General features: G+C 36.6%; 1 protein-coding gene across 11 annotated transcripts in view; it reads left to right on the top strand.

The window, feature by feature from the left end:
* Positions 1 to 15,643, top strand: part of STXBP5L (syntaxin binding protein 5L) — a 207,158-nt gene that overhangs the window by 63,725 nt on the left and 127,790 nt on the right. For all 11 annotated transcript variants that reach the window (XM_087756440.1, XM_087756444.1, XM_087756441.1 and 8 more), the window contains exons 3-4: positions 10,498 to 10,579; positions 12,680 to 12,780. In XM_087756440.1, the coding sequence (XP_087612566.1) occupies positions 10,498 to 10,579; positions 12,680 to 12,780 (183 nt within the window). The remainder of the gene's footprint in view (positions 1 to 10,497; positions 10,580 to 12,679; positions 12,781 to 15,643) is intronic.

The raw sequence follows: 15,643 nt of genomic DNA, 5'->3' as shown, positions 1-15,643 counted from the left end.
TCCTGCTTCACTGAAACACACAGACTTTCAGTAATTGGCATGGAAAAACTGGGATCCTGAGAGATTTCTGCTACATCCTGTTTTATTCCCAGAAGTAATCATTCTTTTCGTAAAATGCTAATGCTCTTTGGAAGTTATTCAGTATTCACTAACTCTGCTTTCAAACGTTTATTCATGTTTTAACCCATGTTAACTAATGATTATAAATTTTAATGCAAGTAAAACATAAATGCTTAATACAGCTGGCATCAAACATGAATGTGGTTTGTATAACACAATCTACAAATGTCTGTTTAAAGTGGCAAAATCATAGTTTTTACTCATTTACACCAAAAGGGCTTCCTGAAATACATTTTAACCAGCTGCTGGTTAGCTATTTCATGTAAATTGAATGGAAGGGCTGATTAACTGTGGTCTGTAGTGTACTGTATATTTCAAAATCTGACAGACTAATTATGTGGCTCAGGAGGATTGTAAAAGTGATGAAATGTAGATAACATTTAACATGTATCTTGCACTAGAAAAAAAGTAATGCCTCTTCCATGTAATTTGTTGCTGAAAACTTTTCTTAAAAACACAAGTTTTACAGTCATAGAAGACAAAACAAAAAGTTGACTGTGTGATATTTGGAATGCCTTTTAACATAGGCACATTGATAGTATCATTTATATTGAAGAAAAAAACCCACCAGATGATAGTTCACTGAAATTTTGTCAAACTCTGAATTAAGTTTTCTTAAATTCTTTTTTTTTCATATTTTATTTATTTAAATTTGAATAGCTTCGTTGCCAGTTTTGACTTCTATTGATAACATGTGAGTTCCTGTGTGTTTTACATGTCTATTCTTGCTTAACAAATGAAATTCTAGCTTAACATCTTTCTTTATTAAGTGTCAAAAATAAGAATATTGATTTGCAAAATTGCTGAGTATGAATATAGCTTAACTGAAATTTATAGGAATGTCATTTGTCTGTGTTTCTGGGGCAGGAATTAAATTACTGCCTAATTTAACGTATTGAACCTCCTTTTAATAAGTTTTTGAATGTGAAGTATTTTCTGTGTTGTACCAGAGACCTCCTGGAGTCATCCAATACTAAATACATGATGATAGAGCTGACGCAGTTAATGAATTTGCGGAATTGCTCATAAGCTGACTAACAAGCTGTGAGCAGTTTCCTGTTAAGTAATAAAATTATTTATTATTTTAGGCAGCACTGCTCTGACTAAAAAGAATGTGGTGTATGACCTCAGCATCTGTATTATCTTGTAGTTGGATAAACACTGAAATGTCTGAATGGAAGTCTTTTAAAGTAAGTGTTTCTTTTGGCATATTGATGTTTTAGAGCACAGTCCTTGCAACAATGGAAATGTTCGAACAATCAAGTGAATTAACCTCTAAACCACTTGCCACTTACAAAGCCTGAGTCAAGATCAGGTACTGTCTTTCTCAATGCATTAGTACCTGTGTATTAGTGCATTTTTTTCTGACTAAAGTGCCCTTGCGTAATATATCCAAAGATATGCATAATTATACCTACATCTCTCAGTTAAACAAAAGTGTTCTGTGATGTTATGCATGGAAGTTTTCTGACATATTACTGAATAAGGCACAGGCAGTGGAAGCAGGGACTGGTATCTCGGGAAGGGTGCAGGGACATTGCCCAGTTGTGTAAGGATGGGATCAGGAAGGCCAAGGCTCAGCTGGAGCTGAACCTGACGAGGGATGCAAAGAATAGTAAGAAGGGCTTCTACAGGTACGTCAACCAGAAAAGAAAGGTTAAAGAAAGCGTACCCACTCTGATGAGCAAAACTGGCAAGCTGGTAACAATAGCCGAGGAGAAGGCTGAGGTACTCAACAACATTTTTGCCTCAGTCTTCACTGGCACCCTCTCTCCTCACACCTCCCGAGTCAATGGGCCATTTGACGGGGATTAGGGAGGCAAAGTTCCTCCCACTGTAAATGAAGATCAGGTTCGTGACCACCTGAGGAACCTGAACATACCTAAGTCTATGGGTCCTGATGAGATGCATCCCAGAGTCCTGAGGGAATTGGCTGATGTAGTTGCCACTCGCCATGATATTTGAAAAGTCATGGCAGTCAGGTGAAGTCCCTGAGGACTGGAAAAAGGAAAACATTGCAGCCATTTTTAAAAAGGGTAAAAAGGAGGACCCTGGGAACTACCAACCTGTCAACCTCACTTCTGTGCCTGGTGAGATCATGGAACAGATCCTCCTAGAAGCTATGCTAAGGCACATGGAGGACAGGGAGGTGATTTGAGACAGCCAGCACGGTTTCACCAAGGGCAAGTCCTGCCTGACCAACCTAGTGGCCTTCTGTGATGGAGTGACTGCATCAGCGGACAAGGAAAGAGCTATGGATGTCATCTATCTGGACTTCTGTAAGGCCTTTGACATGGTCCCCTGCAATATCCTTCTCTCTAAATTGGAAGGATATGGATTTGATGGGTGGACTGTTCAGTGGATACCAAACTGGCTGGATGGTCGCATCCAGAGGGTAGTGGTCAATGGCTTGATGTCAGTGCAATACCTGCCATGAAGAATTAGCCAGTACTGTGCAGTACCTGGCATGAAGAATTAGCCAGAAGTAATCAGGGTAACTGTTAATTATTGTAACACCACTGAACAAAGAAGTTTTTCTTTCCCCTATCTGTATTAGCCAAAATAGATAGTGAAACATTTTCAGATAAGGCAACATTATTTAATTAATCTGTTCTCGTCTCCTACAGACTACAGAATTGGCCATAGGACTTTCATCACCTTATTCCTATTCTAGTGATTGGGTCTGGAAGTAGCATTTAGGAAAACATGCGGTCTCGTTTTAAAGATTTCCAGTAATGGCTAATTGCTGTCTCTGTTTAAAAGAGAAATTGCAATGTGTATTCTCAAGCTCTGTCATGACATGGATGAAGGATTAATATATTATTTTAGTTATATAACATTTCCATAGCAACTACAGGAAGAATTAATATTTGGGAAAATGTCTTTTTATTTTTAGATACATTTAGTAAGTCTTTTTAAGAAAAGGTCAAAAGACCTGTCGAACTATGTGATCACTTTTCATTCTGTCTTCTGTTGTCACCAGTTGTTCTTCATAACTGGCAGCTATGAAGAAAAGCAGCACCTTGTGATCACTGTTACAAATTGCTAAAAATTCAGTGACCACTTAAAGAAATCTGTGCTGTAGGAAAATATGAGGAGTCTTAAGTTTTGATCTTATCTGGAGTTTATATAGTGTTCCATTTTTTGCTTGAATAGCACAAACAAAACTTCCTAAAAACTTCTCTAAACCTGTTATCAACAAATTCGGTGGTAGAGTGTACAAGCAGGGATAACACAAATATTAACACAACATTCGCGCTTAACTTTTAAATGCAGTAGGTTTTAGTATAAAATCATTGTAGACTGTTGCATTTGTTATCAGTAACTGTACATGTGGTAACCTGCATGTGTTATGTGTGTTTTGGGTGTACAGATATACATGGAGCAGATACTGTGTTAAATATTAATATCTGAAGGCTGAGAAAAAAGAAATTAAAAATGGCTGAGTTAAAGCTACCTGTATGATTTCTTTTGTAAGAGAGAGTATGTTAGATTGCCATCTGTGCCCAGTGCATACAGATGGCTAGCAAATGGTATAATTTGCGTAGTCCTCTTAAAGGCAGTAAATGGAATAAAATGCAGTTGTGTTATCAGTTTTTTTTATCTGTATTTCTGTATGTTGTTGTTCAGGCTCTTGGTTATGTTAAAGTGACTTTCTGGCTTTAGGATGTTCCAAAATACACAGCCGTCTCATTTGTGGCTCAGTTTAGTTTTCCGTAACCTCCAGTGTACGTCAGGACAAGAGCAGTATTCTCTCCCAGCTTATTCTCTCTGAGGCTTTTTACCAGATGTGTTTGTAAACAAGCTTTACAGATGTGGGAACAGGAGGAGGAGCACATTTGTCATGCCTTTGACTAAACTCGTGTCTGCAGTTATAAATTTCTCTGAAACAACGGCTCCTGTGAATATAATCAGTGCACTCCACACTCAAGTCTACAGATTTCAGTTTTCACTTGTTGTTGCCTTTCTTGTTTTTATCTGTATGTATTGGTGAGCTTGCTGAGGTTTATGAGTACCTGAAAAAAAAGAGGAAGCCCACTGTAAATGCAGACTCTTAATGTTGTTTGTTACTGCTGAAGAAGTACAACCTCAAAATATAGAGCTTTCAGGGCGGCTGCCTGGCAATGTGGAGCTTTTACAGACTAGTAGCTAAATGGCTCCTTTTTTGGAGGTGAATTTAGAGCTAGATGGTTTCTGTTAATTATTATATGTGTGTGTGTATATATATGCATACACAAATGGAAATTGAAAATTATTGATATTCCACAAATGGAATATGAAATTATTCACCGACGTGTTATTTGCGAAACATTGCTAGAGTCATTACCTCCGAGTATCTGCTTTTCACAATTTGGTATTTCAGGTTTAGGGCTGATTGAGTTCAATCACATGGTGACTGTATTTGTATTCCGTTTCTGGAACAGATGATTCCCAAAATGACAAAGATCTTGGAACGTAGTCTCAGAAAGAGATGAAAACATATAGCCCTATGAGTGTTGGTAATGCTTGTGGTATCTGTAGATATTTTGGGACATAAAATAGCTTCTAAATTCATAGGAATAAAAAAATTGTGAATAGTGTTGATGTGAATTTGCATTTTGCTTGAATTAAGTGGTCATATTTTTCATAGCATTCATTCAGCAATCCAACTATAGTCTATATATAGACTTGCCATTAAATACAAGCTATCTGTAAGTGCTTTAATATGGAAGAAATCAAAGTTGCCAAAAGCAAATTTTTCAGCCTGCATGTCATAATGGATATTTAACTGTTCCTGGGATCGACTCTTATGTAATTTGCATGCATGAACAGAGAAATCTATGTCAAGAAAAATAAACAAGATAAAGGTCATTGTAGACCAAAAGCTCACACTTTTGGTGGAAAAGTTTGTATTTATAAAACACAGCACGTTTAGCATCCTAAGAGAGCGGCCAAGCGCAGCAGTATTTCACCTTTTCATAGTGGAGGGGAGAAAAAGAAGAGCTCTTTATTTAAATAACTGAATGAACTCAAAACATAATGAAGCTCATTGTAAAACTGATTCCTTCTATGTTTAAAACAAAAAAACCACTACAAGTTACTGTTTAATGAAGCAGTGTCCAGTGAATCCACAGCAAATAGAAGACTATAAAGCTAGGATTAGGTTGCGTGTCCTTTTTAAGGAATTCGATGAGCTCAACTAAGTGTAGTTAACAGAATGAAACTTGGTAGGGGGGGGTCCTTATTTTTTGCAAAGCAATGGAGAACTCTCAAAACCCACGAACAATATGATTTCCCAATTTGCTAAGGTAATTAAGAGGTGTCACACACACATATCTTAAAAAATATATTGAATTTAAGGAATAATAAAATGCCATATACGTTTTTACATTGTATTAAAGAAACCATTACCAAGACGATGTGTGGCTCTGGTTTTGATACTTGAAAGAGGTTGAGAACAAATTCTAAAACATGTAGAAAAAGACATAAGGAATATTCAAGAGCTAACAAAACTGCTGTGTGACGTGAGAATAAAGGAGCTCAGGGTTTTTTGGTTTTACTTATGCAGAAGATGGGTAAGATACAGCTTGATCGCAGTTTCAAAGCAGGAAATTTCTGCTAATAGAAAGTTATTTAGTTTAGCATAGAAAGGAATAATGAGATCCAAAGGCTTGAAACTGAAGCCAAATGTATTGATTCTACATATAGCATGACATTCTTAATAGTGAGGATAACTAAACGCTGCAGCAATATACTTCAGAAATCATGGGTTCTCTGCTGTTTGAAATGTTTAAATGAAGATAAAATATCTCATGGAAAGAGAAAGAAAACCTCAGTTTGAAGCCCATTTGAAGTACAAAACCTAGGACTCTGGCATTAATTTGTACCAGAATATGCACTTTCCTTAGTAGACAGAAAGTTAATGTCTATGAGACTTACAGAAATTCTGCGAAGGACCTGTAAAACTATGTATTCCAGGAACTGAAAGTAGCTGTGTTCAGAACTGCAGATCTGGGTGATGAAGATGATGTTTTTGTAATTGTTATCTTTTGACAAAATCCATCCTGTGACACAGATACAACTGACTAGCCTGGTTGTTTTAGTTGGTTAGTGGTATGGTTGAATCCTTTGAGCATTCTGTTACTTAATTATTTATTTAAATACATTGCTGCTTTTTAAACTGATAAATCACTCAACTCGGTGGAATAGATCTTCTGTGAGAAAAAGCTGTCCTATATTCAAGTTACACGCTAAATCAATTTTCCAGTTGGTTTATATAACGGAGTAACACCAGCCCACAAGCATCTGCTCTTAGGGTGCTGCATATTCCTACTCAATCATGTACCAGTCAGTGTGGATCAGATGACAGGACTCCTTCTAGCAGCAATGCTACTTCTGCAGCACCCCACAATTCCCAAATGTTTTAAAGGGGAGGCTATAAACGGGGTTGCCCATTTCTATGTGTGTCTTTTAATAAAACAGTGGATGTGAGACCATGGTTTCTGCTTAATAATCATAACCCCTTACTTCAGTGTTCATTTCTGTACATAGATTGTTATTAGTCATGGGAGAAGTTAGTTAAGTAGTCGGAAAAAATTAGAGTTGCTTATTTACATAGCTTGGTGTCATTTTCTTCTACAGAAGAGTTTTGGTTTTGAAAAAGGTGCCATATGTAATGTGACAGTTTTTACTTGACAGGGGATATTTGTTAGCTGCTTGGCATGCCTTGGCAGGAGGTCCTTTATGATACCGTGTCTTCAGTTCCTCTGCCTTGCAAGGAGGAACGAAACAGACTGCAGTCCTGGTTTTCAGATTAAGTCTTTTTGCAATAACACTTGGCTCTGACACTGCTAAAGAATCACCCATCTTAATGAAGAAAAACATGTCTTACCTCTGAACGTTCTGGTCCTAAGAAGTTAAATACCTGCTGCAGGTAACAGTTGGTCTCAACTCCAGGAGCCAGTTCTAAACTATCTGCACTTTTGGTTCTCAGTGAACACACAAGACTTTAAAGCCTTTAATTTCATTAGTACTAGCCTCTGAGAAGAACGAGAGACATCACATCTGTGTGTATCATATATTAAAAATGAGTCATGGAATAAGAAAGTTGTGGGATGCTGTGGAAAGTACGATCATGCTTAGGAGAAGCTTTGCCCATTGATACCTCTCCTGTGTATGTAATTATTCACGGGCAACTTTAGTTTCCAGTAAAACATATATGCATGTGCTCTGACATAAGGCATTCAAGATACAGTGAGTATGGATATAACATGAGAATATCACATAAATACTAACTGATCTTTATACAAGTGACCAGAAGGATTTGGAGAGAAATTCTGAATCAGGTTGTAATATTGGGAAATGGAAATGTTCTTCAACTTGTGATGGAATGGCCCAAGACATGAGAGTGTAAATTCTTTGTGTATAATGTATCTTGGAAGCTGAATTCAAGTACTTAAAATTAGGCATCCTAACAACTGATTTTTTTCTGCCCCCCCCAATAACAATAAGCTTTGGCATAACAGGATGTTGAAATACTCTGTGTAAAACTCTTGCCTACAAGTGAATACTGAGCAAAGTATCCTATTTCACACATACAGATCTTAAAACCAGGATTAAATGTTGGTTTCAGAAAGAACATTTCTCTGTTAGAATGTTATTACTGTCACACTTTCACTGCTTGATGCACATAATTCTGATTCTACTTGTTTCAGCCTGGATCCCAACAGACATCCAGACTTAGTTTTCATCTTTTTCCCTTTTATGTATAAATTAGGATAATCTGGCATGTCTGTGAAGGCCCCTGGGAGATCCAACATTCTGATAAGAGAGAGAAGATAGTGACTGGCTTTTATCCTTGAAACCCATGATGTCTACTTAGATGTATCTGTATTAGTCTGTATTAGTAGATTCAGATGTATCTGTATTAGTCCTCCCTCTTAACATCTTCAGAGATATTCCACTCTCCCTGATAGCAGCGTCATTATTTAATAAAAAAGCAAAAGTAAAATAATAAATGCAGACCAAAGCCTGTACTATAGCTACTTCTGCTGTATGTCCTAGTAGAGTACACTGGTATGAAAAGATTTGATGAGATAAGTTAGTACTCCTCCATGCTTGGCAGCAAAGCACAGAAGTTGCAGAAGACGGGCTGAAGTGCCAAGAACACGTGCCAAGTCATCATATCTCTTCAGCTCCTTCTGCTGGACCTCACCACAGCTCCCAGAATGTTTGAAAACCACCATCAGTCAGTGATAATGCTGCTATTTAAGCATCAGTCCTTACTTCAGGGCAATTGGCCAGACTAAAGCAGATGGCACAATTTCTCTCTCATTTTAGTAATTTGTGAAGTATTTCAGGGTGAACACTTATGCAAATGAATGTGAATTATTGGAGAGTGCTTTGTTTGTTTGGGATACGCCAAATGAAATAATCTACTTTGTTAGGTTGTTTCCTAGAAAACTGACTTAGCATGATACTGGTGCTGAAGGGTGACAGCCGCTTAATCAGGGCGATGCTAGTGTAATTTTCATTAAGGACAATCATTAGCTAGTGCCATGTATTTATACTGAATATAAAGCTCAAGTTAAAGGGAAAACACTTATCTGTTAAAACTTCCGCTTCGTTTGAAATCCCCGGCGGGTTGGTGGGTGGGTTGGTTGGTTTTGGCTCCAGTCTTGCTTCCTCTCACCTTACAACACATAGTGGGGAACAATATAAAGAAAGAGTGCCACGAGCAGTCATTCAAAATGGACCAAAGGATTACCATCAACCCTTAAAATGTATCCTGGCCTACCAGGTATCTTTAGTGTCTATTTAGCGTTTTAAATAGGATTTTTAAATGATGCACAGTTTTTTATTATTTTATTGGTTATGATTGTATTCAGGACTACAGTTTGAGAACAAGTGGCAGAGTTACTTAGTTTTTTTCTCTACCTTGCTGTCCTATGATGTAGTTATGATGGTTTTCTATACAGTTTTTCATCTGTAGATACCAGTACGCTGCGATCACTGTCAAAGGAGATATTGTATTCTTTTGTTAAAACCCTATCTATTTCCAGTTTACAGGTAGGGAAATGAAGGCACAGGGAAGAAAAGATACTTTTTTTTTTTTTCCCCCCCTAAGGTTATCCAGTAGACCAGTTGGCAAAGTCAGAAGTAGAGCTCAGGTCTCTCAAGGTCAGTGGTCTCCATTAAACTGCTTGTTTAACAATTGGAAAAGTAAGTACTTAATACTTTAAAGTTTTAACCCTCAAATTTGCTAATCTATGGACTTCACTTCCCCGAGGCCAATTTTAGAATAGTTTACTGCAACTCTCTTCACCTGTGAAAGGGGAAGTAAAGATTCTGACATTTGCCTGGAGTATAGGGAGACAGTTGGAATATTTGTTCAGGATTGTCAAATATGCTAATATGATCATATATAACAAGTAGGTAGGACTTTATGTTGTAAAATCTTGTTTGTGATCATAATCTTGATGTTTTGAATACATCTGGAGGCGTTTCACCTGTTTCATACAACATGGTTGTTAAGAATATCTTCCATATTCCTCTTTTGTTTTACTTTTTATCTTCAGTAATTTTCTGGAACAGCAGTTTCTTGTTAAAGTCTCTGACTCAGATGGGAAAGGTCACCATCTAAGCTAGGGAGATGGCAATTCAGCGTGCAGAGAAAAAGACCCAAAGAGAACAGACAGAAAGCTACATTCGTGATGTATCTGGACAACAAGATATTGCTGCAAAGCAGCATGTCGATGTGGATTCCAAGTGAACTGGCTGGGTTGACAGAAGCAGTGTAACTGTGGTTTCGCTCAGACTGGGGATTGGGCTAGGGAATGTAGTTCGTAGCTAGACTTGGGTAGCTCTGCATGGCACTGCGTTGTACTTGTGTTGATGAGACAGAGAGCAATAGTTACATGTGAGCTTTTATGTAAGCGTGAAATGACTCACTCTAAAAAGCATTTTCTCAGAATTAAAAGAGAAAGCCTGCTACAGAACTGTGTTACTGACCTTAGTCCTAAATTATTAATTTTATAATCTCTTGATAAGTACAAAAATCTGATACATTCATGTATGATATGAACCAATAATGTATAAAAAGAAATTTAAGACGCATCCTGCTGAATTTTTGTGTTAATTCATGTACTTTATTTCACAGGCAAAAAAACCAGGCAAGAACAGATCGCTCACAATTGCATGTGATTCAGCCTGATGATGTTGGTACTTTAATTAGAACGGTGGAAAGTCAGCATGAATTCTTTTGTTTTACAGAAAGCAAGAAGAATTGAGGTTAATTAAAGGTTAATTAGAGTTTAATTGGTAGTTGTTTGTTTTTTTTTTCCTCTTTACTTCTGGTGATAACAGGAATGTTAGAATCCTTGACTTTGATGGCAACAGATTGGGCAGGCCTGGTGTTGATTGCTACTGCCAACATGAAAGTGGTGCTGCAGTCCTGCAGCTCCAGTTCTTAATCAATGAGGTAAGGACATATTTACTCAGATTCATCCGTATAAATTTAGTTGAATAAGTCAATTTGTATATTGTAATTGAGTGATATGACTTTTCACATTGACAAATTGTGCCAGTAAGTAAATGGCCTACATCCAGAGGACGTTCACCATACAGTCTTTTAAAAGACTATTTATGGGGCTGCACACGGGGAAAAGTATTACCTTCATATACATCAGTATAAAGTACTGAACAAAAGGCAGTCAATATATGAATGTGTGCAGGTAGATGTAAAATCCATTAAATTGCTAAATATGCTGCACAGTCCTGTCTCAAATAGAAATTAATAAATGAGCTAAATCTTTCTATGGAAAGATATTGATGGTTATTGGCTGAAAGCTCAATAGTTGGGGATATGCTACTACTTGAAGCAAGGAAAAGCAGTTGTAGGGGTCATCAATCAAACCAGCATGCTTAGTCTTTGTGAAAGGTTTGTCAAAATCAAGTTTAGATGACATGAAGAAATGGTGACAGATTATAGCTCACTCTGTGCAGATGATCTCTGGAGATGGTAATAGGCAAGAAGACTTTCTGGAGCATATAAATCTGTTTTTTGGTTTTTTTTTTTTTTTTCTAGAACATCATAACTTGGCCAAATTACAAGCTAGTCGTAGTTCAGTTTTAATTAGTTTTCTCCCGTGATATAAGGAAACACTTTTGACAGTTTCAAGTCTTCTTTCTAAGCATGGAGATCTTAGAGCTCCTCGAGGAAAGAGTTTTAGTTTTGTTGTTTTTTAAACCTGGGAAATATTTTTTTTTTTTCCTACACCTGTTTGGAGAAAGTACCTGAACCACAGAAACTGAGGAGGGGGAAATGAAACTTTAGAAACAATCAGTCCCGTGGAATTCTTTAGAGGAAGGCAGGGATGAAAACAGGGAGGCTAAGGTTTGAATCAATGTTCTTTCTTTTCATTAGACGACCAGCAGAACCCCTAATACATAGGATTAATTTGATTTCTGTGGTGGAGATTCTCTCTGACATTGGTCCAAGCTCTTTGGGAGATGAGAATTAAAGCATGGATTACAATGTATTAGAGAAGTCTCACCTTCATAAATTTCATTTGCATATGTCAACATTGAAAAGAACAGTTGCTACCATTAGGAAGGAAATCCAAGAAGCAAAAAGAGAAGTTTATTGGTCAGTCATAGTTGGTATGAAGTGATCTTTCAGTTACATCCTCACCTTTCCTCAAAATAACGCACTGCCTTCTGTTTGGGCAATATCTAGTGCCTCTCTGCCACAGTTATACACAGGGATAGATCCTTTGTACTAGACCTGATCTGAGGTGTAAATGTAGTAAACCACTGCAGCAGCAGTAGAGGGCTTCCTCTGCAGTCCATATTCTCATGGCGTCACTGTTCCATGGTGAGGAGAAAGATAGTAGGAAGGAGGTAGAATAAGTTCACTTCAAGCTGTCCAGGCAGATAGAGGTCTGGACCTTGGAAGATGTCCATTTTTGGGGCACCAGAAGCAGAACTGGTCTTCAGAGTATTTCTGATCTGTGATACTCTGTCCTTTTGTCTACATCTATTAGTACTTCCTAGGTCCTCTCCCCCTGCTACCCGTCCCTACTTTCCTATCTGCGTTTTCTTTTCACAGTTCCGGTTTTGAATTTCATGTTGTTGGTATGACCACTAAACTGTGCTTGGCACTGTCGCTTGTGTGTATGTGTGCGCGCTAATTCCTTTTTCCTTTAGTTATATCCTTCACGCTCACCTTTTTAAGTAAGTGTTGTCTGTCCTCCTTTTCCTTCATCTCTATGCTTATGTGGAAATACATGAGAGTTCACGTGTGTAATCTTTGTACAAAGCTTTAATTTGCATTTTAAATTGATGGAGTTTTAATTTAACTTTGGCTGGTCTTGTACTAATTTAAAATATTTACATTTACCAGATCAATTCAAATTGACTATTATTTATGGTAGAATATATTTTTTCTAGAAGAAATTAACTGTTTTTCATAAACAATATTGTTTTCTACGGGTAGATCATTAACAGTGAGGATCACTTAAGAATAAGACAGAATCCGCAGAAAAGTAATATGTTGTGCTGTATTTTGTGTCTGTTCTAGGGTGCTTTGGTCAGTGCAAGTGCAGATGATGCACTTCATTTGTGGAATCTCCGACAGAAGCGACCAGCTATCCTACATTCTCTGAAATTTAACAGAGAAAGGTAAGACTATATGACACAAAAAAAATCTCATTAAAAAAACCCACCAAACTTACTTTCTGGATTTCTAATAATACATGCTTACTAGTTTGCCTTTCTATAGGGGGATATAGTTTTGCCTTGAAATGTTTTCTTCCATTGTTTGAGTCTTGTGTCCACAGAACAAAAAAATCACTTTCTCTTTCTGCAGGCTTCTCGGAACTAGAATTTTTTTTTTTGTTTTTTGTCAAAATGCTTCTCGTTTTACCTTCTGTTTCCATGAACCAGTGTGAACAGTAGTGTGTTTGTTTTTCTTAAGACCAGACACAAGCACTGTGATCCTTTAGGCTGATGTGTTGTTCAGTACTAGCCAGAGTACCTCAGCTGGCTATATCAGGGAAATAATTCTTTTCTCTAACTTGAAAGGCTTTTATTTTTGTAAAATACTGGAAGTTTAGCAGAAATAAATTGTGAATTTGGGAAACTATGGTAAATGTCAAATGAATCAGAGACTGTTTTTCTAAATTTATCAGTACCAAATTGTAGAAATCCCTACTGAAAATAGATTAAGTGAGTGGTTGTAATTTTCAAACTCAAACAGAAGCTGAGCACTTTACTTGTCTGACTAAATACAGATTAAAACCTGCTACAGTGTTATGGCGCTTGAATGCTACATTTCTATTAGTATTTAGAAGAAGTTCCATGTTTCTATTAAGGAATTAGGTCAGTAGTCAGAAGAACAAGCTTCAGTGCGTAAATGAAGCAGTTGGTTTTTTGTGAGTCCTTGAGCAATGCAGTTATTCTGTACTTCACCTTTGGCATGGATTTTTTTTGAAAGTATAATACATAGTATGGTTTTGACTGGAAGTTTAAGTGATATTGTAATTCTCTTAGTATATACATTCAATGTTTCTGGAGGTGCAGCAACTTCTTTTAGATATTTATATATTTGCTTGTGCAGTGGTGAAAGCTATCAGTATTTTACCAGAGCTATGAAGTAAATAGGCTCATCAAAGCTTTAGGTGCTGCAAATCTGAAAATTATTATGGAAATAGACTTTTTCTTTGTTGTTCATTATTCAGATACATATCATGTTTGCACTTAAATGTCACCAAGTTGCAAGTTTTGTTGTGGGAAGTACTACATATAATATACATCCTAATTCCAAGGAGTTTATAACTTCTAGCAAAAGTATATCAAGTGGTTTGGGACTGCATGAGGGAAGATGAAAAAGAAAAATTATATGTACATTTGCTAGGTGCTTCTGGACAGTAAGTCATCTTTTTACATATGTTGAAATATTTGAATCTTGGTATTCTCATCAAGTAGGTACATTATCCACAATGTGTCAGTGATAAATCTAAATATTGTAGAAGTTGTTCCAGTACATCTAGGTCTAGCTCTCCCAGCCAGCAACCTTCCATACAACCTAAGGAATCAATACTTACAAGAATGCGGCGTCTGTTCACCTGTCATTTCTCTTCAGAGAGACTAGCATGGTATCTTGGTCAGAATTTTATCAGAATTTCTTGATAAAATAAACTCACACACGTGTGGGCTTTGCTAAGAGCAAAACATTTGTCATCACATTTACCTAATTTTGTTTTTTTTGCTTCCGACAGCCTAAAACGTTGGGTAAAATATTTGGAAGCAAGTTTTTTGGAATACTGGAAACCTTTACATAAAAAAAACAACTGTGTAATGACATTTTTGAACTGAGGTTTAAAAAGAATCTGAGGATGTAGTTATTTGTAACAAATGCATAGCTACCTATACTGCCTTTTATCAAAGTCTAGTAAGTTGTGAGTAAAAAAAAATACTGTTAGTTCTTTTATGCCTATTTTAAGTAACTGGTACAATCACTGCCATTTAAATAATTTTTATTAGCACATCAAAGGCTATGAGAAAAACATCCTGATACATTGCTATATAACATTGTCAAAGAAGTAAGTCCAGTTTTAAATTTAAAAAGAGTTTTCAATAAGTGTGAAGAAATGACTTTGTAGGCAGTTCTTTTCTTCTCAGGGTTCTCTAGCACTGCCCTAAGTTTTTGGGTTTTTGTATTCAAGCACTTGGCTCCAGAATGAAATATCTTCATTTTTATTATATTTTCTTTTAACATACATATCAATTAATTTCAAATCATCTAACTTTCAAATTTCTAAGCTTGATTACACATTTAGTATGTAAAATTCAACATAAGCCTCTGGGCAAGTAGCAAAAGGTAAGGCTTTTAGGGTTTTACCCTCATTAACCCTCTCATTAATTTGGAACATTTCTCTGTATACATGCCTAGCAGAGTTAAGTCTGAAAGAGAGCTTCCATTTTTTTTCTGAATATATTTTTTGTGTTAGAGCACAGAAGTTATGAATTATGTGATGCTCAGAGAACCAGCAAATAATGGTTGCCTTAGCTATAAGAAATTTATGGCAAAATGGATATAAGGGGAATTTGGGAGGCTGACAAAGCAATAAGATCAAAATTGATTTTCTTCAAGAAATTGAAAGGTCTGTCTTCCGAAAATTAATGTCTTCTTCACTGTTGGAACAGTTAAAAAAATTTTATTTTCATCCTCTCCTCTCCTCTTGCAGGGGGAGGTTAAGGGGAGGCAAGATTCATACTGAAGAGAGAAAGATTTTTTCTTTCGTCTTGTTTTAAGTTTGTGACCCAATGAATGAGCTTGTTTAGGTATTTCTTAAATGGGGAGAAATGCTTGTTGGCAGAGAGTAGGTTTTAAAATACTGATGTATGTTTTCAGGAAGCAGTAAGGTATTGAAAAAGGCCGTACAGAGAAGCATTTAGACAGTCAAAGGCTAGTTCTTAAAAGAACACTGTTTATAACTTAATTTCATTTTAGATTTAGACAGCTTTTACAGAGCCAAACATG

Source organism: Nipponia nippon, unplaced genomic scaffold (assembly GCF_047370975.1).
Source record: "Nipponia nippon isolate SJK-2023a ecotype South Korea unplaced genomic scaffold, ASM4737097v1 scaffold_2, whole genome shotgun sequence".
In the NCBI taxonomy this organism is placed as follows: Eukaryota; Metazoa; Chordata; class Aves; order Pelecaniformes; family Threskiornithidae; genus Nipponia; species Nipponia nippon.
The sequence above is the reverse complement of the archived record's forward strand: the minus strand, read 5'-3'. Positions and strand labels throughout refer to the sequence as shown.